Here is a 24,280-nt window from a genome sequence, read left to right on the forward strand (position 1 = left end):
ATTGTACATAAATTGTTGATTATTTTTCTCAAAATTATGAATAAATTGTTGATAAGTGAAAACATCATTATTAATTGACTAATTACTGCTATTATTTCTCAATTAAACAATTGAAAGTTATTTTATTTTTTATAATATTTTTTTAATATTTATGTAAGTTATATAAAAAGCTTAAATATATTTTTTGTTTTTGTAATTTAGTATTTTTTATTTTCGTTCCTGCAAATTTATTTTTTTATATTAATCTTTTGCAAAATGTATTTATTTTGTTTTTTGTCTTTAAGAAGCTTTAGACGACGCTTTAAACTGTAAAAAAGTGTTTTAAATATGAAAAAATGTTATGTAAAATATTTTAAGGATAAAAAATAAAATAAAAATATTTTACTAGGATTAAAATGAAAAAAATAAATCTACAAGAACAAAAATAAAAAAAATATTAATTTATAGAAATAAAAAATTTATTTAAACTTTTAAAAAAAGTTAATATCCCTCTAAAAATGAAACCCTGAACCGTCACACACCTGCACCGCCCACAAGGCCATTAGTAATGCCATGCCTTCATTTTCAATTACTTATATATATACGTTTACAGGAAATGTGGGCAAAATATGATTTAAGTTGTTGTGGGTGCTATCTCCTGTGTCTGTTCTAGAGTAATTTATTTCTACCGCTGTAGCTGGTTGTCTTTAATGTACACATACTAATACTAGCTACTATATTAAATAAGAGCCATCTGGGTATCTAGAATTAGATGGTCCATTTGAAAAGCACTTTATGGCATTAGGCATGTGGAGGAGGACTAGACATTTATATTAACAATTTAACAGATGTGGGGATTAGTAGCCCTGTGCCTTTCCATAATTAAGGATCAACCATACTAATGTGAATTGGGTCAAAGTAATTTACCATTTTCTTTTGCCACTTATATTGAATGGATGCTGTAGCTCTGATGCCATAGGAAAGGGTAAGTTTAGGGAAGGGATGAAGAAGAACTCCAAGCTTGTGGCTTATGCTAAAAAGCATGGCCATGGAAACTGGCGCACAGTTCCTGCCAAAGCTCTTCTTCGAAACAAGTGAGCTTTCTTTTGCCTCTGAGATTTTTCTTTTGTTAAAATGGTTAATAATATAAAACCATGTTTTCTCATGTCATTTTTTCTAACAGGCACTTTTGCATCTTTAAGTTAAAATTTTTTATTACTACTAATATCTCTATAGTGTTTTTTTCACAATTAAGAAAAATAGAAAACAGATAAATGATTTCTCCGGTTGTGTATATTGTCCATGTAGATGGTCAATCATAGCATCTCACTTGTCCAAGCAAACAAACAAGGAGACCATGAATTATTGGAACACCAACATCAAGAAATTAAAGGTTTATCAGAATGGAAGACATACATTCAATTACACACAAACGAAAAGCCAACACCTTTGAAGCTTAAGGTGATGATCATTCGAAGGACGTCATCAATATGAACCACACGACCCAATGGAAGAGTGTTCAATTTGAAACTCTAGCAAGAGAATCTATGTTCTAAGTTAAATCTTACTCCTTTGTTCCCCCAGTTCATTAGATTCACTATCAATTAAAAGCAACAACTATATAATATACATGCCCTCTTATATCATGACCTAGGCATTCAATTACTAATTAAGCCTCCCAGGTAAAAAGTTTACTATTTCAATCAATGTATGACAATTACCAACATCAAAAGTTTACTCTAATATAAGAGTGATGGTAATCTCATTGAAACTAGTAGTTAAATTCAAAAGATAATGAAAGCTTACGTGTCAAACTTGCAAGATAGTAATATTTGTAAATATTTATGTAAAAATTGACTTTCTACATCCAAAATCACCATAATGCCATCATTTTGTAAGTTTGACACATAATTTTTCATTATCTTTTAAGTTTGACTATTAATTTTTATGACATTATCATCATTTGTATATAAGAATGATTCTTTTTCTTTAATGGAAAACTGCCTTACATTGGTTGAGTTAATAAGCTTTTTATCTAGGAAGCTCAACATAGATATTTGTCATTGAAGGTCATGATATGTAACAAGCATAAGGGCATATATGCATGTGATACACATCATTGTTGTGTTTGGTTGATAGTGAATCTAATGAATTGGAAAAACAAGGGAGTTGGATCCAACTTGCAACTTGTATTCGTTTGCTATTGTGCCATGCGTGTGGTTCATATTGATGATGTTCTTGGAGGTCACAATCATAAGCTTCAAAGGTGTTTGCTTTTGACTTTTGGATAATGGAATTTTTGTCCATCTAGATAACTCTTTTGTTGTTAAACTTGAAAGATTATCCACTTTAAGTGATGTTAAATTTATCACTTTTGAAGTTTCTAAAGTGATGATGAATTTAACAAAACTTAAGAGATAACTTTAAAGTTTAACAATCAAAAAGACTTATCGGGATGGACATAAATTTCATTAACCACAATCTAAAAATCAACACTTTAAAAAATTATACAGAAACAACCAGTACAAGTATGTTGTCAATATGAATCACACGACATAATGGAAGAGTTGATTAATTTAGCTCCTTCCTTTTCCCTGAGGTAATCATAAGCAAAATACCAACTCATTCTTATCATTCAATAGATTCATTATTAACCAAACACAAATGCAATATATAACATGTATGTCCTTATGATTGTCACATATTACGACTTTCAGTTATGGATAACCACGATTGCACTAGGGGTTATTAGACATTGGCCATCAACAATCACCTTTTCTGATCATTTTTAGAAGTTTTATTATCTATGTTTAGTTGTACTAATTGGCTATATGCAATAATATAGTTTTGAAGATTTTCTCTCATCTCCAGTTGATAGATATAATTTCATCTTTAATAGTATTGAATGCACAACAATGTGAATGCATAGATATTATCTAGTAAAGGTGTGAATGAGTCTATCCATTGTGAATTATTTGAGCTAAAGTTGTTAAATTCTTAATATTTGTTTGTTAAATAAAATAAATTAATAAGACTTGATTTTACATTCAACTAAATAAGCCAATTTTAAACTTTATATGTTTGACATTAAAAAATTTTAAATAGCTCCAGTTTGTCTATGCAATAATAAAAATGTTAATTTAGATGATACAAAAATTTGATATTGGTAGTAAATTATAGTTTTATCTAAACAATTATCATTATCTAATTTTAATTTTTGAAGTTTCTTTATTCTATTTTTCTTTCCAATAATTCATTTTTTACATGAGATTTTTAATCAAAGACTAAATTTATAAACTTAAAAATGAATCAAGAAGAAGTGTCATATGAAAGGCAAAAATTTAAGATATAAATGAATTATTCATTCTGTCAAAAAATGAATTATTAAATGTACTTTTGGTTTTCCAAGTATTTTGAATATACAAGTTTGATCCTCCAAGTTTCAATTGCAACAATTTAATTCCTAAACTTTCATTTCTTTTATAACCGAGTTCCTTCGTCAATATTGTATTAAATAGTTTAGATATTTAGGTGGAGATAATTGGCGACTGATGTGACATTAACATGCTGTGACATTAACATGCCGTCTAAATGAGTTTAGAAATTAAAGTGGAATTTGAACCCACAACAGCATAGTTAAACACTAATACCAGAACAACTAGTATAATTAATTAATTTGGTATTATCTTTCTTCTTATATGTAAGACTCTTAATTTTGAAAATTTTGTTTGTTGTTTTCATAAGACTTTCTTTACATTGTCTCTCACACTAATTGTTTTTTTTTACCAAAAACCTTTAATTAACATTTAATTTGTATAGTAAAGAATGGTATATTCTATAATTAAATTAAGTAAATTCAATTTCTTTTTTGTAAGGATTCAATTTTTTTGTAAGGATTAGAGAAGATGAGGAATACACATTAATTATTATTTAATTAGATAAAAACTAATTAAGTGGAAAAAAAGATGAGTTTCAATAATTTTAAGGGTGATTTTTGAAAAAATAATATAATTTATTAATAAATTTAATATTAAAAATTATATTAGTCAATTTTCTTAATTCTTGTGAATTGTTTAAATAAATTCTATATAGAGAGTCAAAGGTAGTATATGTATAAAAATATATATTATACACAGGCTAGAATACAACCTAAGGAGTGAGAAATTGTTAGTCGTAGACATTTCATATCTCCTTCAGAATTGGTTATCATGAAAACTTAACGTAGAATTTGACTCCGCTGTGGATACTCACATTTTGGATCTCCTTCCTATTTGTAGCTTATTTTCTTAGAAGGGTACTTGGCTCTAAGAACCATTTATCATTGAGATTAATATAGAGCCACCTACGTTGCCGAGCAGGGTACTCTATAACTTCACTCATTACTATTCCACTTGTAATTTAGATATTGGCATGGAGTGGTTGTAGTAATAGGTGGTTGTATTTAATTCAATACATGTTTACTAATTTCTCATGTTTATTGTAGAAATAATAACATGATTCGAGACTATTATGATCAAAACTAACCTCAAACCTAGCTAGTGACTGATATAAATGGCACCAACATTCAAGACTCCATCCAAAAAATCACTTTTATTACAGCAGCACCAACCAATCCAATATACACCTTTCCATTAAACTACCATACCCTTCAGAATTGCACGAATCACGTTTGCTCTTTCCAAGTAGAGTAAATAGAGGGCTATTATTAATATACACAATAGATGGTACTCCTTTTGGGTATTATATTTTCGGGTTGGCTGTCTGATTGTCAGCCATGGTATCTTTTATTGGTTGCTGGATGTCTGATTGGGTTAAATATTAGTGCAGCTACGTACATCGATCAAACCAATTACACAATTCGTTTCCAACAGATGAAGCACAAGTAACCTTTTCATGGCGTGTTTGATTAATCATATCATTCAAAAAGTATTTTCGAGTGTTGAATGTATTTTTAAAGAATAAAAATAGTTCAATAATTTGTTTAATTACCTTCACAAGTGTGTTTACGTATTCAAATTTTGTTTGAAAACTCAATTTTAAAGAAACAAGTCTCGTGTTATACTTTAGTAAATTTTAATCTAAAAATACACTCATATATTTCAAGTTCGTAGTATTGTTGCTGAAGCCACATTACCTGGTTCGTGGCATACATCTTGGAGCCTCTTGTTAATTATTTAATGGTTCACAAAATCATCGATTGCTGATCATAAGTGTCATGGTGTACAATCCACGGTGCAACACGCTCCTAAGTAATTAAAATGTTAATTAGTAATTATGTTTAAGATGCATAAATATTTTATTTTCATAAAATTGTTCTCTTAATATAATAGACATCCTCTTATTACATAAATATATAGTTTTCCAAGGTATTAGGTACAGGTGGGTTTAGAAATTGACAAAGTGTTCCAGGTGGATTTGAACCCACAGCTCCAAGCTCTAACATTAACCCACAGGTGGGTTTTCCTAGTAATGGTATGTGTATAAAAGAAATATACTCTTTAAAACATTTTTAATATACATCTTGGAGCCTCTTGTTGATTTAGTTGCTCCCAAGTTCATTGATTGCTGATCGGAATCATGGAGTACAGAATAGATGCATTATATTGGTCTTTTAGACAACCTGGGGCTACTTGTGTTATTTAATTAATTATTTGAACATGTCCTCCACTTTACCAAGTAATTATCTCTTTTAAGTCCTTATAATAAATACTTACTGTGTTTGCCTCTATATATACAGAGACGCAGAAATGCAAGGTTGATTCTTTTTTTTATAATAAGCAAACATGTATATATTTGAGAATTTAACCCTTTGCTGCTACTCTGATTCGTACTTTGAGAATTTATCATCATTACTTTCAAATTTTCAAGTATTCTTGCCCGAGACCAATAATAGTGTACAGTAATTTTCAAGATTTGTCTGATTTTACTATTACAAAAAATATGATACAAATATATTACAGAATGCGAGATTTCTGTATTCCAAATAGGATTTGTCCGGAGTCCTTTATATTTTGAATGAAATCTGATTTAAATTGCACACGAATCAATTATATATATCATTTCCATTCACTTGTATCTATGTCCTTCAAGCTATAATATTGTTTTTATTCGTATAAATTAAATATGATATAAGAAAATTTACAATACTCACACATCTTATTTAATCAACTCAATTATATCTCTTTGATTATTATAATTATAATATTAATATACAATAATAAATAACAAAAAGACCTTATTATTAATACTATTTGTCTCTTTTTATCCCTTTCTTCTTACTATATCATCTATTATATTTAATTTTTCTCTATTTTATTTCACTATCTCTTTAAAATATTAATAGAGATACATGTGTTCAACAAAATATTACTCATTAAATATTGCCATGCATTGATCATTTTAATTATTATTATTATATTGATAGAAAACGACTAATATAACATAATTGATAATGATTTTTTTTAATCAAATGATTTAAGTTTAAATCTTAACTGATTTTTGAATATAGAATAAATTGTATTATCTTAAACACCTAACCAACACTATTTTTTTTTATCCTTTTCTTTTTATCATATCATAAACTTTATCTTTATGTCCTTATATTCATCTCTCTCTCTGTATTACCAGGGTGCACATGGAAACACTATTAATGTGATTCTGAGTGCTGTTATTGGTACCACTATAGCCTTGCCATGAGCTCGAAACGTTGCTTTCAAATAATGATTTTCATTTGCATTAATGAGGATGAACATATCATCTGCTTTAAACAGTCGAAGTGTAACACAATTTAAATCTAGCTAGGGTTTTCAAGTATACACCAACCTTGTTTTTAATACTCTGAATGTGTATTACTAGGTTTGGTCAAAGAAATTTACTATTTACTTTTGCCTCTTACAATGAAAGGATGCTTCAAGTCTAGTGCAACAAGTTACGTATATATGAGTGCCATATATATAGGAAAGAATAAGTTTAGGGAAGGATGAAGATGAACTCAAAGCTCGTGGCTTATGTTGAAAATTAAAGCATGGCCATGGAAACTCTGGCGTTCAGTTCATGCTTAAGAGGGTAAAACAACTTTTGTGTACCATCTATTTTATTTTGTCAAATCTATTTAAATATTTGCCTTCTTCGTGTTTGAGGAATCGAGTTTTTCCATTTTCATTTATGTTACATTGCATACATGTATGTAGGTCTTCAAAGATGTAGAAAGAGTTGCAGACTCAGGTCAATTAACAACCTCAAATCAGAGATAAAACGAGGAAACTTCAGGTTGTCACTCAGAAGATCCCACCATTATTCAACTCGATCCATGCTCTCCTTGGAAACAAGTGAGATTTTTTTTGGCTTTGAGATTTTTCTTTTGTTAGAATGGTTAATAATACGAAACTAGGTTTACTTATCCATTCGTGAATTATTTGAGATGAACTTCTAATTAAATGCTCAATATTTATTTGTGTAGTAAAATAAATAAGCTCAAACTTGCTTTTACACTCAATTTTATAAATGAATTTATTTCAAATTAAAAACTTGGGAATAACACCAGTTTGTTTATGCAATAAAAAAAAAAGTTAATTTTGGCTAAAAGAAATACGATATAATTAGTAAGTTATAGGATTATCGAAACAATTCTCATTACCTAATTTTAATTTGAAAATTATTTTTGATTTTATTATTTCGTACCTTTATTCTTTTTATAAAATTCTGAGTTAATAAACTTAAAAGTGAATCAAGATATCTATCATTATCGAGATATGCTTAAAATGTTTTTCCTATGTTATATATATTGTCTAGACAAAACATCAACATTAACTTTAAGCTTAATTTCTTTTGTGATCCATGCGCGCTGATTTATATTGGAGTCTCTTCATGAAAGTGTATGTTTTTTACTCTTCCTCTTCCTCCCAATACTTGCATGTGCAACTTAAACAATTGTGGTGACAAGGGTTTCTATACAGCTGCAATGAATTTTTCTTATATTTTCTCTTTTTTTTTCTACTTATCTTTTGGTTGCTTTGTTGACTATATATTTTTCTCTTTTTCCTTTGGTTTTACTGGACATACTATTTATTTATTTATTTATTTTTCTCTTGGTTACAGGTTTTTGAGTTCATACGACAAAACAACTATTTGTTACTTATGATAAACATGATGAGTTTAACTCATTATCAACCTAATTTTTTTATGGGCTTTAGTACAATATTTAGGTTCCGCTTTGGAAAATAGTGATACAAAGGTAAAAAAAAAATAGTAACAAAAAAGACAATTCTATTGTTTTTCTCCTTCTCTTCTTTGCCTCTCTTCTATTTTTTTTTACCTTTGTATCACTATTTTTAGCCGAACCTAAATATTAAGAAATCACTATTTTTTGCATAAATTCAAACATAAATTTTTTGCACTAATAGTGCATAAATCTAACTAAATGATTTCCTTAATTTAAAATTTTATTAAAAAATTCCTTAATTTAAATTAAAAATAAATATAATAATAATTTATAAAAAAATGGTTTATACCAATTAAAGTATTTCCTTAAAAGATTTGACTAGATGATCAACTAAATAGAACCCCTAATTTGAATTATAAAATAAATATAATAATACCAAATACCATTCCATAAAAGAAGATTGAATAAGATGATATATAATATATAAGTTGTAATATGTTCAGTAATCTTGTTTGCAAGCATAAATTCAAACAATAGAATAGATAAAAATATTAATGATTAGTTTTTCCTAGCAATTTCATAATCTTCGACTACTCAATTGCAAAAAAAAAAAGGCAAAGAAGAGAAGGAGAAAGAATGGATGGGAAGAAGGAGAGAAGAGAAAGAAAAAGAAAGGAAAATGGAAGAGGGAGAGAAGTAAAAAAAATAAAAAGGAAGAATGGAAGAGGTGGAAAAAAAAGAGAAGGGAAGAATGAAAAGTGAGAGAAAAGAGAGAAGAAAATAATAACTCAAAAATTTCATTATAGTCCTTTGTTGATGTTGATGCCATACTTGACACTTAAATAGAAAGAAAGAATGGAAGGGAGAGAAAGAGAGAAATCAGGAAGAGGAAGAAAGATGAGGAATGAACAAAGGCGGGATCCAAGAGAGAAAGAAAGTGAAAAATACTTCATTTTAATTCTTGTTGACGTGAATGCCACATGCCAGGACAATTAGGACACTACTTGGTACTTAATTTTTTTTTTGTGGGCCTACTTGGCACTTAATGTTCCATATCAACACTATTAATAATATTAGGATACATGCATCCCCCAAGAACAACCTAAACGGTGGAATATAATTTTAAGAATTCTTTTTCCTTCTATTTAGGGATTAAAGTGAAGTGCCAATAAAATTCAAGGACAAAATTAATTATTTGCACAAAAATAAGACACATGATTACATTAAAAGAAAAAGTTGTGACAAAAAATTATATGATTCACAAAAGAAAATAGAATTTATTATTTAAGGATGAATTGATTATTACATGGCTATCAGTTTTTAACTTATAAAATATTTATTTGACGTTTCATATTAGTATGTTTTTGACATTATTGACTTGTTTAATGATTATTATCTAATGTCACCTTTTTTTTTTATTTTTTTACCTATAAAATCGATAATTAACACCTACTTAATTGTTTGATAGTCAAAATATAATAGGATGGGATAGAGTATGAAAACATGACACGAACAAAATAAATTTTAAATCTGTCAAATATTTGGTGTGTATCATATAACAAAATAGATAATAATATTGTATTCAATTGATGCCTTATTTAACATGGACCAAATAATAATAGAATCAATATGGTATAAATTATGTTGAAATGACAAATGTTCTATTTTATTTAAATTATTACATATATCTTTTCAAAAAGAAACTTTAGATATATTTTTTTATTTTTAATATAATGTCAACTAAGTTATGCATCATACAAACAACATAGAATAGTTGTCTTATGTAACATATCCTAGCCATCAATCAGATCCTTAATTTTTATTTTATATATAAATAAATTTATAAAAACAATAATTTGTATAAAAGATATTAATTAATAATGTTGATATTTTCTTTTGTTTGAGAGACTGTCAATGTTTTTTATAAGCAAAACTTCATTTAAAAAAAAAAAACGAAGTACAAGGGGAGCTCTTATTGAATACAAAGGTCTTACAGAGCCAGATTAAACAAACAAATAAAGACATTATAAGAAACCAGTGGGGGAAAGCATCGAGCCTGTTGGTACATCCTGTCGTGCTTGAACTATGTCCATTGATAGAGACTCTCAGGATTTAAAAGAAAGATCAAAGCCAAACTTATTTAAATTGATTGTTGTTGACATTAAATGAAATAACTATCTCATATTACATCTTATTCATAAGCTCAAACTAAAAACTTTTATTTAAGGAAATATTCATCAACACTTGATTAAACAGACGTTAACAACTTATAAACATAAACTCTACATAAAAGTACGTATATACTTCTACAGAAGAAATCTAGAGAGCCCCACTTTATCCCCGGTTTGCTTGACATCTTTCTCTGTTTGTTGTCTATACTCCCTCAAAGTGAATTTTCTGTAGATAGGTGGCTTGATTTGGCTTTGTATAATTGCCTCCTCAGAGGGGGAATAGAAAAATGCCATAGAAAACCTCTCTACTTTCTCAGCAGCAACCACTCTGTGTTTTATGCTTTTATAAACACCATTACTCAATGCCTGCACATTATAGGAAGCACGTATCAAAGTTAATTAATTTAGAAAGAATTCGAGAAGACTTGTTTTGGTCAACCAATATAAGATAGAAAAATCAAATTATTGAGAGTATTAATTTAACAATACATTTTTGTCAAGCCATTTTCCGGAACCGGTGATTGCTTTTTGATTGGAGTCCAAAAAAAAATAATTAAATGGCAAAAACCTAAAGCAACTTAATGCTTGCTAGAAATTGTGCTTTTTTCTTCAACGTGAATTAATTATGTCATTGTTAATATCTTATGACATGTGCATTTTATAAGCTATCCAATCATTTGTATTTATCTCACTTTTTTTTATTCATAAAAATTAAACATAATATCATAGAATTTAGAATATATATCCGCTTAATCAAATGAGTTTGACTCCCGTGATCATATTTAATTTCAAGCCTTTTTTGTCCATTGAGATTTGATGAAAATTTGGTGGGTTTTATCCATTATGGAGTGCTAATTGAAAATGAAAAGCACGCATACATATTGGGCATTATATTAAGACACACGTCCTCTATGTAATCATTGTCCTTGAAAATAATCATTTTCCAATATGCTACCTAGAATTTTAACTAAATTAGGAAATGAAATTTAGCATCTGTTCTGAAGAAGAAAAATTTAAGTTCTCTTTTAACATTTTTTTGTTAATCTTTCTATTTATCAAACAAAAATAATACATTTTTATATTTAAAAAATTTCCAAATATATTTACTTTATTTATAAGAGGATGAATAACAAAAAGTTATTGTACAAAAAGAACATTTTTCTAAAATTAATTATGAGATTTCACCTGAAATAAGTCACCAATATTAACCACCAGGGCATGTGGATTAGGCTTGACACCAACCCATTTTCCATCTTTCAGCAATTGCAATCCCCCAACCTGGTCTTGATGTACAATGGTAAGAAAACTAGTGTCACTGTGAGGCAACAAGCCATGCACCTTTGATGATATGGGGCATTGAGGGTATCTATTCAGTCGAATGAAAGAACTTTTTGGCAAGCAATGCTCTCGGAAATAGTTGGATTTCGTATTCAATTTGCAAACTAGTATTTCCGCCAAGCTTTGGGCAAGGGAAAACATTGTTATTGCAAAAACTTCAAGGCTTGATCTGAATTTTAAAAAGAAGTACTTATTAGTTATATAATTTGAGGCAAAACACACAAAGTATAGTAACACAACGAAGTCATTTGAAAGCATGCATGCCATTTCGGTGTTTATTAATAAATTTTTGTGTACCAAAAGAAAAGCATGCATACATGCCGTGAAAGTATTTAATTTGGAGGGGTAACGATGAAAAGTTTGAATACGAAAAATGATGCTTATCTGTCTTAATTTTCTATCCCTCTTTTTTTAAAAAAAATAAATCGTGTATTTGTATTATAGAACGATTCATTTTGTAGCAAAGCCATAATACGGCTCATTTTAAAATTTCTCTAACAGTTACTGAACGAGGATCATGTACATTTGTTACACTAATTTATTATCTTTTAGCTGGAAATGAAAAATTGTATATATCTTGAACTTAGTTCTATAATTATGTCCATTTCTTTTCAACCAAATTGGCTAAAAAAGACTAATTAGTCTATAATTATCTCACATTACTTCTTGTTACATTACTTTTATATCTATTGGAAAAGAGTCTTACACACACACTACTTTCTTTTCTGTTTTTTAAGTAATTTGATACTGTATTTTTTAAGTGTAAATGAAATGTTAGAAGAAAAAGGGTGACGTGACATGAATTGTCTAGCTTTAAAAGCTTGTGAAGAAAATGAAGATGTATGATCACGAGTTAGGTTACAGAGGCACCCACTATTGTACTAGTGCTGTTTGATAGTCATAATAAGTTAAAAACATCTATATCCGTCATAGTACACCAAAACAAGAAAGCTGTGAATTCAGTACGTATAAGCTAGGGATCGAATGGTAAATAAAGTAAATATAATAATTGGATGATATATAAACAAATTGAAAATTAAGAGGTGACATCCCGTTAAGTTGTCTTTTTATATATATATTTTGTTTGCAATTTTTGGTTCCTTGAAGAAAATCTAGTTGTTGCATATATATCCCAATGTTTTTACTTTTTGAACATATATAGTGCCAAAAAGAAAGAAAAAATTGGAGATGCATCATGTACCTCAGAGTTTCATGCTGGTCCATCCTTGAGATGTCTGTCAGATAGAAATGAAAGGCTTCTGACCATGACAGCTGTCTCAGATTGGTAGCAAATGGATTCCCCCACCTGTAAGCTTTGCCTTGTGTTGATGACTTGTTCAGAAAGGGTTGATAGAACACTTTCTTTTGCTCAATTTGCAGGCTCTTCAGAAGCTCATGTGAAATTCCATGATTAACAACTTGAAAGAAACCCCATTCTCTTGCAGCTTCTGCAATTTCCCTCATGCATTCTTCTCTCTCAAGACTTAACCGGCCAAGGTCGATCAAAGGTATATCACATCTCTCTACTATGAACTCATTCCTTGAATCCCCTAAGTGTTGTTGCACAAGGGTCTTGTAGGTCTCGAGGAATGGTGGTTCATAAGCCATTTGGGAGCTATATGTGTATGAAAAGGTTACACTAGCTAGCTTCAAGAAAAATAATCAATTATTAGGTATGTGTACCACAAATTTTAATGACAAGAAAATCAGAAAATTAAGCTTAATTAGTATCCAATTGCTTCAACTTATTTTATGAAACTTATGTGATTTTTTTTAAAAAAATATATAAATAAATGATCATTTCTCTTAAAACATATTTACGCATGCATTAATTTATGCTCAATGGATTCTCTAGGTTCAAACAGAAGATTAAGCTTTCATGCAAAACTCGGGCTGAAAATGTTGCCAGTATTTAGTGCTAGTAGCAACCACTGTTGCCCTAATTTCTGTGATAAAGAGACTCACAAAATCTGGAGTGTCACCTATATTTGATGTAAAGTAATATATATACTTCTATCTATTTAAAAGTTCAACTATGAGCCTGAAAGGCTTCATATATAGACATATAAGATAATAATAAAAAAGTTATGTCAGGATCAAAGTTTAAACTGTGCTTGTGTGAAGATGGTTATGAAATTTCAACCAACTTGGTAGCTTTCAAATGCTACCCTTAGTAATCTAGGGGAATCCGGTTAAAAGAAGACACAGCATAGAAAAGTAAATGTAAAAGGAAAGAGAGTGATACTTTGGTAGCTAGCTATAATAAGGACTTGATTTATTCTAATTTAATTCTATATACGTACCAAAGAAACTCAAGGTAAAACTAGTCCTTGCGTGAAGAAACTTCTAGCTAGTTAATTTTGGGATAAGAAAAATGGGTCGATCATGAATGGGATTAAGAACAGTACGTAATGGGTTAGTTTAGATTTCTTAATGAGATATTGGTGGTTGCACACATATTTATATGCATTGTGAATCCAGAAACTTTGGAATAGCGCTATACAATTAAGTATATGGCTATATCAGAGACCACGCGGCCAAGCATAGCATCAGAAAAAAGAGAGGATAAACGCATGCAACCACAACTGCAACATATACGAAATCAGTTCTTGACTTGTAGCCGCGAAGTACAAAGTGGAATAAACGTACGTGCGTTGAGAGTGTAAGCGCAACCAATCAAATTTTACATTGTTACTCTGATTTTAAATTACGATTGCGTTCAGTAAAAAAAAATAAAAATTAACTACATGCAATTGTAATAAATTGAAATACTTTTATATTGTGGTCGCAATTACGATTGTGAACTACAATTTAAAATTATAATTATTTTTGTATTATTGTTATTTTTATTTTCATATATCGACATGTATCCTCTTAGGCAGTCCAAATTAAGCACAGCCCAACACTAAATGTATGCATCACTTTCATTAAATATTTATTTTTTGTGTTAATTATATATATTATTAGTGTGAAGTATCCATCAATTTTGTTTATAGTTATTTTCATGAAAAAATCTGATTATCTACCTTTAATAAGGTATCTCTTTTTAATCATATTTTTTTTTAACCACAAAACTTAAATCTAAAACTTTGTTTAAAAGGGTTGAATTAAGTCTCATTAAGATCAACATTTTATCAGTACTTCCTTCACTAGATGTTGAACATTGATCATGAGAGAATAAATACATATTTAGATAAAAATTTGCAAATTAAGTTTGAAAAAGTAACTCAAATCTTACTTCTTCCAAAATGAATTTCAAGAAAATTTTTTACTCTTAAACATATTTTTTTATCAGGAATAATCAAAACGTGATCATCTCAAGCTGAATTTACTCTTAAACCTACTTTTAGAAAGCTCACAATAAAAATCCAAACACAGCCTAACTCATTTAATTTGATAGCCCCAACTTACTACTTTTGTTTTATAGCTGTATTTTAGGGAGTTTTAACAAATGGGGTTTTTTTCTTCAATTTTTCCATGTGGACGTCGTTTTCAAATTATTTCCAAAGATGGAATAAGCTGTAACAAGCGTTATGATTTTTAAGTTATAAGTCCTAACATCTGTTAGGACTTATTATTATTATTATTATGTTTTAATTGAATAACAATTTTAATGTAAATTTTTTTTATTTACCACTTTGAAGTCATTAGTTTTTTATTTATTTTACAACTTCAGAGTCATAAGTTTATTTTATAGTTTATGACTTTGAAGTTTTACGTGTTTTAATTGCTTGTACTTAATTTTCTTTTGTTTTCAATTTTTAAAAAATTGTAAATACTTTTATTTATTTAATTATTAAATAAATATTTTTAATTTTACTTGTTATTAGTTTTATTTAATATCTTGTATATTTTTTATTTAATATGTTATATATTTTATAATATTTTTATTTAAAATATTTTATATTTTTAATATTATTTTATTTAATATATTTTTTAATTTAAAATTTAGATGATCTTTTAATAAAAAGAGATACTATAATTAAAAGGAGATACTAAAATTTTGAAACATTCTAATTTAAAAATTCTCAAATCCTTAAAGTCTCTCATCTTGTGGCATTGAGGTGGACTATTTTAAAATTTGTTGTAAGACATCACCTCATTATTATTATTTTTTTGTTAAAAAAATATTTAATTTTTATTTAGATGTCTCGGATTTTTAAATTAAAGTGTTTTAAAATTTTAGTATCCCTTTTTATTAAAAGATTATCTAAATTTTAAATATACAAAATATATTAAATAAAATAATATTAATATATATAATATTTTAAATAAAAAATATTAAAAAATATATAACATATTAAATAAAACCATAAAAATATATCAAATATTAAATAAAAATAATAAGAAGTAAAATTTAAAATATTTATTTAATAATTAAATAAATAAAATTATTTACAATTTTTAAAAATTAAAAACAAAAGAAAATTAAAAATATTAAGAATTCGAAGTATATATATATATATATATATATATATATATATATATAAACTTACGATTTTAAAATCGTAAAATAAAAAAAATTATATTGAAATCATAAATAATTTTATAATTTCAATTAATAATAATAATAAATTATAAAAGATGTTATGACCTATAACTTACAAATCATAACATCTATTATAACTTATCAAATCTTAAAAATAATTTAAAAATGATTTTATATGAAAAAATCTAAAGACCCATTTGGTAAAACTCCCCGTCCTTTACACATTTAAATATTGATTATACATTCATGATTTATTTCTTGTTGTTAATTAAATTATGTCATTTTATATAATGAACAATAATGATGTTAGTTTCCAATACTATGCAATTTTTATAGAACAGTAATAAGCAACTACGAAGAATAATAGTAATTGAACAAGTAGCCACTATAGTATTATTTTATAAGACTTTTAGGTTTAATTTCATTTTTGCTACGTGATTTTAATCATTCAAGTTGTCTTTTTAGTTTTATAATCAATAAATTGTTATAACTTCAAATTTTTATACCTAAAATTCTCAAATTGTTATTTTCTATTTAAATATTATGATATTTTATAACAAACTTGTCATGTGAAATAATTTAAAAAATAAAGAAGTTGGAAATTAAGTAAAAAGTAATAATGATAGCTATAAAATTTGAAGGATTTTTTTAGATATAAGATTAGAATTTATTCCGTTAAAAAAATTAGAATTTACAGGAGAAAAGATATGATATTTTTTAGTAAATTTGATATTTTAATTTAGTGGTTAGTTTTTAGTACGTAAAATAAGGTTTGATCAATTTAATTTGTTAAGATTTTAAATAATAAAAAATTGAGAATTTTTTATAAACAAAAATCAATGATGGAATTAAATTTACATAGCGACGTAATTGACCTCCAAAATACTAACAGACTAAAGGCGCACATATTTCAGACTACCAAAGCTCTTATAAACTTGTGAAATATTGGTTAATATTTTTATCATGAAGGAAGTCTAGCCGAGTAGATTATATAGAATGTGTTAGTCATCATAAATGTCTTGATATTATTATTGGTTTTTATGGATAAAAAAATAATTAATTATTTTAAAGTTAATAAAATATTAAAGGCTTGCTTAATAAATATAGTTTATCATCCATATAGTCTTTCTCCGAACTCATTATACAGATTTGATCTGGGTGTCAGCTTAAATGTCCACGATTCTTCTCTTTCATCCCATTGCCACGAGTCCACGACCTTCTTAATTATCTCTTTCTGTCTTATCTTTTATATGTCCCTTATATATTTGTTAAAACTTTTTTCCATCGATCACTAACCCTATATTTGGCAGAGGCAGGAAACCGGAAGGAGAGAAAATTTTAAATTTAAATTAAAGAAAAGTGAAAGCTAGGAACGAAAAGTTTAAATCTTTATTTTAAAATTTAATTATTCTTTTATTTTCTTTTCATTTTATCTTTCCTTGGTTTGCATCTATTAGTCATTAGTCATGGGAAAGAATGAAGATAGAATATTAGGAACATAATCTCTAGTTAACACATTCTCTTATTAGTTTTAATTTATTAATTGCTGAAAGAGAAATATCAACAATATTTTAATATATTTTTTAATACTTATTTTATTATTGATTGAAATTTATTAAAAATAATAATTTTGATGGGTTTCATTTTTCATTTAATGTTTTTTATCTCATAATTTATGAGTGGCATTCACTAAAATATATAATTTCCTATAAATATATGTAACCGGTTACGAACGAGTGTTAGAAAAAGAGTGTTAAAAAAATATTATTAGCATTCAAAACTATAAAATTAAGTGAAAGGTTTACTACATGGAATTCTCTTCCATAATTATGTATTTCAAAACCATTACCTAATCCCGGATACCTCTTTTATTCATTATCATTAAAATGCATATCCAACACAAGTGATCATATTATTATAATTGATCTACACCTTCATAGTCAGTTTGATTCCTTTCATCATCAAACACCATTAGTCACCCTGCATCCTTTTATATGCCTATATATGCTTCACCATTCTTTCAAGCTTCACATTACATCATCAACACCCATCACATTTTCCTTTTCGAAAAAACCATCATTCACCTTTTCACTTCTTTTCACTTGCTTAATTTAGTATTCTTGTCTGTGACCTGCTGTACACCATTTTAATTTTTACTGGTCAAAATTTACATTTTCCTTTTGGACAAGTTCATTATTATTTGTCACTTCGTCCAATACACAATTAAGTTTTTCCTTTTCAACAACAATATTGTTCTCATCCATGGATAGGTATAGTCCCCCCCAATGCACATAGCATTTGTAATATCTATCTGAACATTATACATTTGCCCCCCTTTCTTAAGTTCAATCTTGCTCTTCTCCTCTTTTTAGGATGATATATAATTCGTTTTAACCTGTACAAAACCGCACTTATTTTTTTAAAAAAAAATGTTTTCAAATACACAAAACAATAGAATTTTAAAATATATGCAGTAAAAAATCAATTAAAAAAATGAGGCTCGTATCTAAGCCATTTCTAACACTAACTTACGAGAAAAATTAATTTTGGCTATAAATTATTACTGATTTTACTTATCATATGTGTTAAATTTTCGTCCCCCTAAACAGTTTTTTTTCTGGTTTCGTCCACCCATACCATGCTCTACGTATATTTGAACTCATACCTTCTAACCATTACAACATTGGCCATTTGTAAGTCATTAATTAGCATCAATTACTAATTGTATATCTCTGTCAAGGCTTTTACCTTTCCTTTTCAACCAAAGTTTTACCGGGCCACATAACATAATGTCTTTCACCAACATCATTAATTGCTTCAAAAAAGGACCATCTATCTTAATCTAAGCCAAAAAAAAAAACATGGATTTCACCCCTCACTTATATTATGCCTTTGATTTCTCCATGTGGAGAAAGGTCACCAAGAAGGTTATACCTAAACCAGACAAGCAATCGCATATGTTACTTAATTTGGAGAAAACATAAAACCCGCATTACCCCATAATCAAACTACGCCCTAGAAAAAGAAAGGCTAAAATAGAAATCTTAACCTAACCCTTCCTAATGCCGAAACACCCAAGCCTAAACCCCAACCTTTTTAATATGAAGATTGAAAAAACTGCAAATGAAGTCTTATTTAATGTCACAGTCCATAGAATGAGGGGTTACCTGCAATAAAATTTGCACCCTCACCTTAAGCAATTGAAGAGTAAAAAGGGAAAATATTTTGCTACATCTTCAATAGGATAATGAACTAAAATATTAGATTAATTCCAAGTCATTTGCCACATTTTCCTTAACAAGTACTTGGATAGAAGAAAATTTTTTAGTAAAAACTTTCAAGTATTATTGTATTTTACTGCTTCAAACCTACTCGTAAAATCTAAGATTTTGTTATACAACAGATTTTGATTTTCACTTTTCTTGCTTAGAATAAATGTTGCTTCTAAATAATAAAATTGTTTTATGGAAACCTTTTGATCATAAACAAACTTTAAGCATACAAAAACAAAGATAAACAAGAAGCACTAAGGAAGGAAACAACACACCAGGGCATTATACTAGTCCACTACAACCTAGGCTATGTCCAATACCTACACTTAGCCATTCTCCACTAAGACGAAACACCCAACCGTGTTATTCTTTCTTTCCCAAAGCCTCCAGATTCTCTTACAACCAATATTCTTTAAGCCTTTGCATGCTTCAACCAAATATTCTTTCAAAAAATTTCTTCAAACATCACCTAAGTATTCATTTTAAAAGCTTATTCATGCTTCCTTCCAAGTTTATTCTTTCTCAAAGCCTCTCCAGGCATCCTAATCAATATTTCTAAGCTTTTGTAGACTCTATCTAAGTATTCTTTCAAAAAGTATTTGCAGGTTTCACACCCTTAGTGGCAACTAGCAACTACTATTGGACTCACACAACACTTGTGTTCCCTATAAACTTCAAAAAGTAGCAATCCCCCTGATAACTGCGAAATTTAGGTTTAATTGATAGTCAAATTAGACAAGAATGGTTAGAATTCCTTTACTTTATTGTTGTATTTAATAGAATAATGTGGATTTTAATGTCATTTTAATTCTTGACCAATAAGATTCAAAAGAAGAGAAATTACAAATGTTTAATTTGGAGGAAAATTGATACAGAAAAATGAAGAAAAAGCCTTAAAGAAAAAGTTGAAGCTAGAATATCTCGCTTAGCATGCAAGAGAGGCCCAACACGAAGCCTCACTCAACGGCCAGCCCAAGCTTAGCGCGAAAAAGGCCCACGAAGAAACCTGAAGGCGTGCTTAGCGTGAATCTCGTGTTAAGCACGTGATCACTATCATACTCGTTAAGCTCAGATGTCACGCTTAGCGCGATGTCGCATGAATTTTAAGCTAACTAAGGCCTATAAAAGGAGTAGAAAGCAAAGGAGAAACACACACTGAGTCTCAGAGCTCTCTACTAAATACACCTAAAGTCTGAGCATCTCAAATAAGAGAAACCCTCTCTAACGCCATTTCTTCCCTCCTTATCCATCTCCCTTCTTCTTCCATCCCCATCAACCCCTAAAGTGTAAAATCTCTCATGACAATGAGAGGCTAAACCCCCCATTGTTAGGAGTCTAGCGGCCAAACTCTTGTAATATAATTATTCCCTACCATCTATTTAATGCAACTTTAGTTTTTAATTTTTTTTTCTGTGTTTAGTATTATTGATTGTGGTCTGATCACCCATACTTGTACATCTATTTAGGACGTGGACATTGAAAGGTGTTTATTTTTTAAAGAACTGGGGAATGACATCTAAATGAAATCATGTCTAAAAATAGAATTAATGAGTTTGTTTAACCTATTCATGCATCTTTATTTTTAATGCAATTTACTCTTTTATCTTTGCAAAGGAATTTAGAAGAAAAAATAGATAAATTAGGCTCTTTCACTTGAGGAATCAGGGATGGAGTATCAAAGTAGATATGGATAAAAACTGGGATAATAGTAGATAGAGAAAAATTGTTAACATTACCTCACAAGTAATTTGGTATGATAAGCCCCAACACATTTACATTCTGAATTCATCTTTCGCATTCAAAAGTTGTTTATCGTTCTTGTCTTTTTTTATCTTATACTTTTCTCTTTATTTCACTTACAATTTCTAATCTCTTCTATTTTGTCTATTGCTTAAAAAATTAGGTTTACATCAATCTAAGTACAAACAAAGTTTATGTGGACTCGACACTTTCATTTTAACTTTACTACTTCTGACAATTTGGTGCCCTTGTCAATGAGTTAACACCCCCTTACTACTCTTTTGGGTTCTTTTCCTCTATCCTAGGTGATGGTGCTACACCTTTTGATTAAAAATCATCAAAGATAATGAGAAACTCACAACTTCAAAATCAATGCGTCCAACACTGATGCATGTCTTAACTAATGTGTGTTCTTGTAGATAGTGAGACACATTTGTCTTCACAAATCAGCTTAAAAGCTCAACTTATAATGATCATTAAGTCATACGTAACTTCTTATATCTACTTCTTAACTTAAGTTAAAATCAATCTCAGATATCAACAAAGATCTCTCATCCCACACAACTCTCAAACCCTAAAATCACCTCAAAAACAATTGAACAGTAGGTTAATTATTGCATATTGGCAATGTAAAAAAGATTAATTACTGACTAATCAAAATTATTATTGATATAACTATTACATAGTAATTCGTTATTTGATGAAAGTACTATTATATAGACTATTTACTCTTCGTACACCCTTAGATATGACATACTCCAAAATTAATTATACAATTGATTAGAAAAATGCACTCATACATATTTAGTTGTACAATCCATACAACAAACCAAACTCTACGAGCAAGATCATCCAAAATCATATTATGCACCTAGTGATCACTCCACAATATCCAATCAATCGGTGTCATTTTAAACAAACAATGAGAAGGAATACAAAGTGTCAACTTTCCAAATTTGCAATCATATTATGCACCATCGTCACTCCACAATATGCAATCAGTCGGTATCATTTTACACAAACAATGAGAAGGAATACAAAGTACCAACTTTACAAAATTGCAATCTATCATTTCCCCATTGCAATTGAAAATATAAGGCATGCCTATAGAATTAATAGTATCCAAAATATTAAAACTTACTTTTTAACAATACAAAAGATCTAAAAATTAATATTTTTTAAAATGTTTGAATTGTAAATATACCTTGAAATTGGAATGAACATTCTAAACTCCAATGTATGCTCCAAGTGACACAAGCGCTACCTAAATAGATAAAAAAGAAAACCCAAGTATAAGAGAAATCAAACAAATTAAAAAGTATTTTGATAGCATAACACTTGTAAACACCAGACGGAATTTGAATAGGATAAATGCATTAATATTCCTATCAACTACCAACAGTATGCAATCAACACACAATCATGCAATTTTACCCAGCATGTGTATCGGTGTATGTCATCCGATTAAGCCACCAACATACAAAACTCAGCTTTCTCGGTGGTGACAAGCTACCATTAAGAACATTTCAGAAAGATTTTGACAGCAAAACACTTTCATTTTGGATATTTTCAGAAAAAGTGACATACCCAATGGCAATGTCATACATCATAAAATGACGTATTCGTATCTACTACATATCAACAACAAATTACCAGCACGCAGTCACGCAGTTTTATCCATGCATAATGCATATCATATCCGTCGAGAAACTATAACATGTTCTGATAAAACCTAAAGTCGTGAGTTAAAAACTGATTAAAGTATATATAATTTCTTTTTATATATTTCTTATCTTGTATTTATTCACTATTTTTTATTTTTTTTTAACAATGAGATATTTAAGTTTCAATTTGGTTTAGGAACACATATCTCAAACTACTTGTATTAACTATTTTCTTTAATGTTTTAATTGATGATGCTTTAAAATACCATACATACTTTTATATAAATGTAGAAGTAATATAAAATTTATTGATATATTTTTTTAGGTTTAAATATGTTGAAGATTTATAATAAATGATTGAATTTATTTCTACGTGTCTAATACAAACTAATTTTTCAAACATCATCAATGATATCAATAATGTTACTTTATAACATAAGTGATGATATAGACTCAAAATAAAAAAATTTAATATATATATATATATATATATATATATATATATATATATATATATATTAAGGATTCAACAATAACAAAAAAATATTAAAAATTTAAAATAAAATTTAATCATTTGTTAGAAACTTAAATATTTTTAAGAGAGATAAATAAACTCAAATCCTTATATGATTTTTATCAAACCCATTACATATGTTTAAACATTGGGTACTCAAACAGGATTTCAATGGAAAGGGGTAGTTTCATTCAAAATTTATCAAATGGAGGTATTTTTTGAATTAATCCTCAAATGGGTAAGTCATAATTTTTTACGACTTTTGAGTATGAAATGATAAAAAAATTCATGACTTTGATTTATTTTTTTTATAGTAATGATTTTAGTTTTTTTAATTATTTATATAAAATCGTAAATTTTTCATGACTTTAAAGTTGTGATTAATTTTTTTATTATAATTAACATTTTTTATAATTTAGGACTTTAAATTTGTTTTAATTATAATTTTATATTTCATTTTTTAATTATTTTAAAATTAAAAATAATTATAATTAATATTTTTTATTATTTATAACTTTATAGTCGTTCAAATAATATAATTAAAATGGGAAATTATTTTATAACCCAACGATATATTTTTTTTATTCTTAACCCCTAATTATTATTTTAACTAATATTTTCTTAACCATTAGTTAATATTTTATTAACCAATAATAATTATATAAAATGAATAAGGAATTATTTGTAAAATATTAATTTATAATATTTAGATTCCTTTTCATTTCTAAATTTAACTGATAATAATTTATAAAATAAAATATAGAAAATATTAAATAAAATAGGAAAAAAATAAACTTATACCATACACTTATCATAGGATGACATGAAAAATTTAAAGTTGTAAATTATAATTATTATTTGAACTGAATTTAAAGTTATAAGTTATAAAAAAATATTAGTTATAGTTATTTTTAATTTAAAAAAAAAATAAACAATGGAATATAAAATTATA

General features: G+C 27.8%; 1 protein-coding gene and 1 long non-coding RNA gene across 10 annotated transcripts; one reads left to right on the top strand and one right to left on the bottom strand.

Moving 5' to 3' along the window:
- Window positions 1-210: 210 nt before the first annotated feature.
- LOC102661862 (uncharacterized) lies at window positions 211-14,267 on the top strand. 9 transcript variants are annotated; one of them, XR_005887992.1, is made up of 6 exons: window positions 6,513-7,044; window positions 7,170-7,307; window positions 11,572-12,957; window positions 13,030-13,157; window positions 13,229-13,322; window positions 14,131-14,262. It is a non-coding gene; the product is annotated as an uncharacterized lncRNA (long non-coding RNA). The 9 variants fall into 9 exon arrangements; XR_003263954.2 differs by lacking the exons at window positions 13,229-13,322; window positions 14,131-14,262 and adding an exon at window positions 211-1,073 and having other exon boundaries at window positions 6,835-7,044; window positions 12,812-12,934; XR_005887988.1 differs by lacking the exons at window positions 13,229-13,322; window positions 14,131-14,262 and adding an exon at window positions 213-1,073 and having other exon boundaries at window positions 6,883-7,044; window positions 12,812-12,934.
- Window positions 9,778-13,257, bottom strand: LOC100786176 (gibberellin 2-beta-dioxygenase 8). Its single transcript, XM_003541831.4, has 3 exons — window positions 12,851-13,257; window positions 11,497-11,818; window positions 9,778-10,677 (listed from the first exon to the last, which is right to left on the bottom strand). Exons 1-3 carry the CDS (start codon window positions 13,255-13,257, stop codon window positions 10,447-10,449), a joined length of 960 nt encoding a protein of 319 aa, XP_003541879.1. The 3' UTR covers window positions 9,778-10,446.
- Window positions 14,268-24,280: the final 10,013 nt, after the last annotated feature.

This window comes from Glycine max, chromosome 13 (genome assembly GCF_000004515.6).
Source record: "Glycine max cultivar Williams 82 chromosome 13, Glycine_max_v4.0, whole genome shotgun sequence".
NCBI classification, from domain to species: Eukaryota; Viridiplantae; Streptophyta; class Magnoliopsida; order Fabales; family Fabaceae; genus Glycine; species Glycine max.

Bases quoted from the DNA above. Each gene is read 5' to 3' on its own strand.
- LOC100786176 (XM_003541831.4), bottom strand. From the start codon at position 13,257: ATGGCTTATGAACCACCATTCCTCGAGACCTACAAGACCCTTGTGCAA. The intron at 11,819-12,850 runs GTACATGATGCA...TTTAAAATTCAG, and splicing joins GACCAGCATGAAACTCTGAG to ATCAAGCCTTGAAGTTTTTG. The intron at 10,678-11,496 runs GTGAAATCTCAT...TATAATGTGCAG, and splicing joins ATATTGGTGACTTATTTCAG to GCATTGAGTAATGGTGTTTA.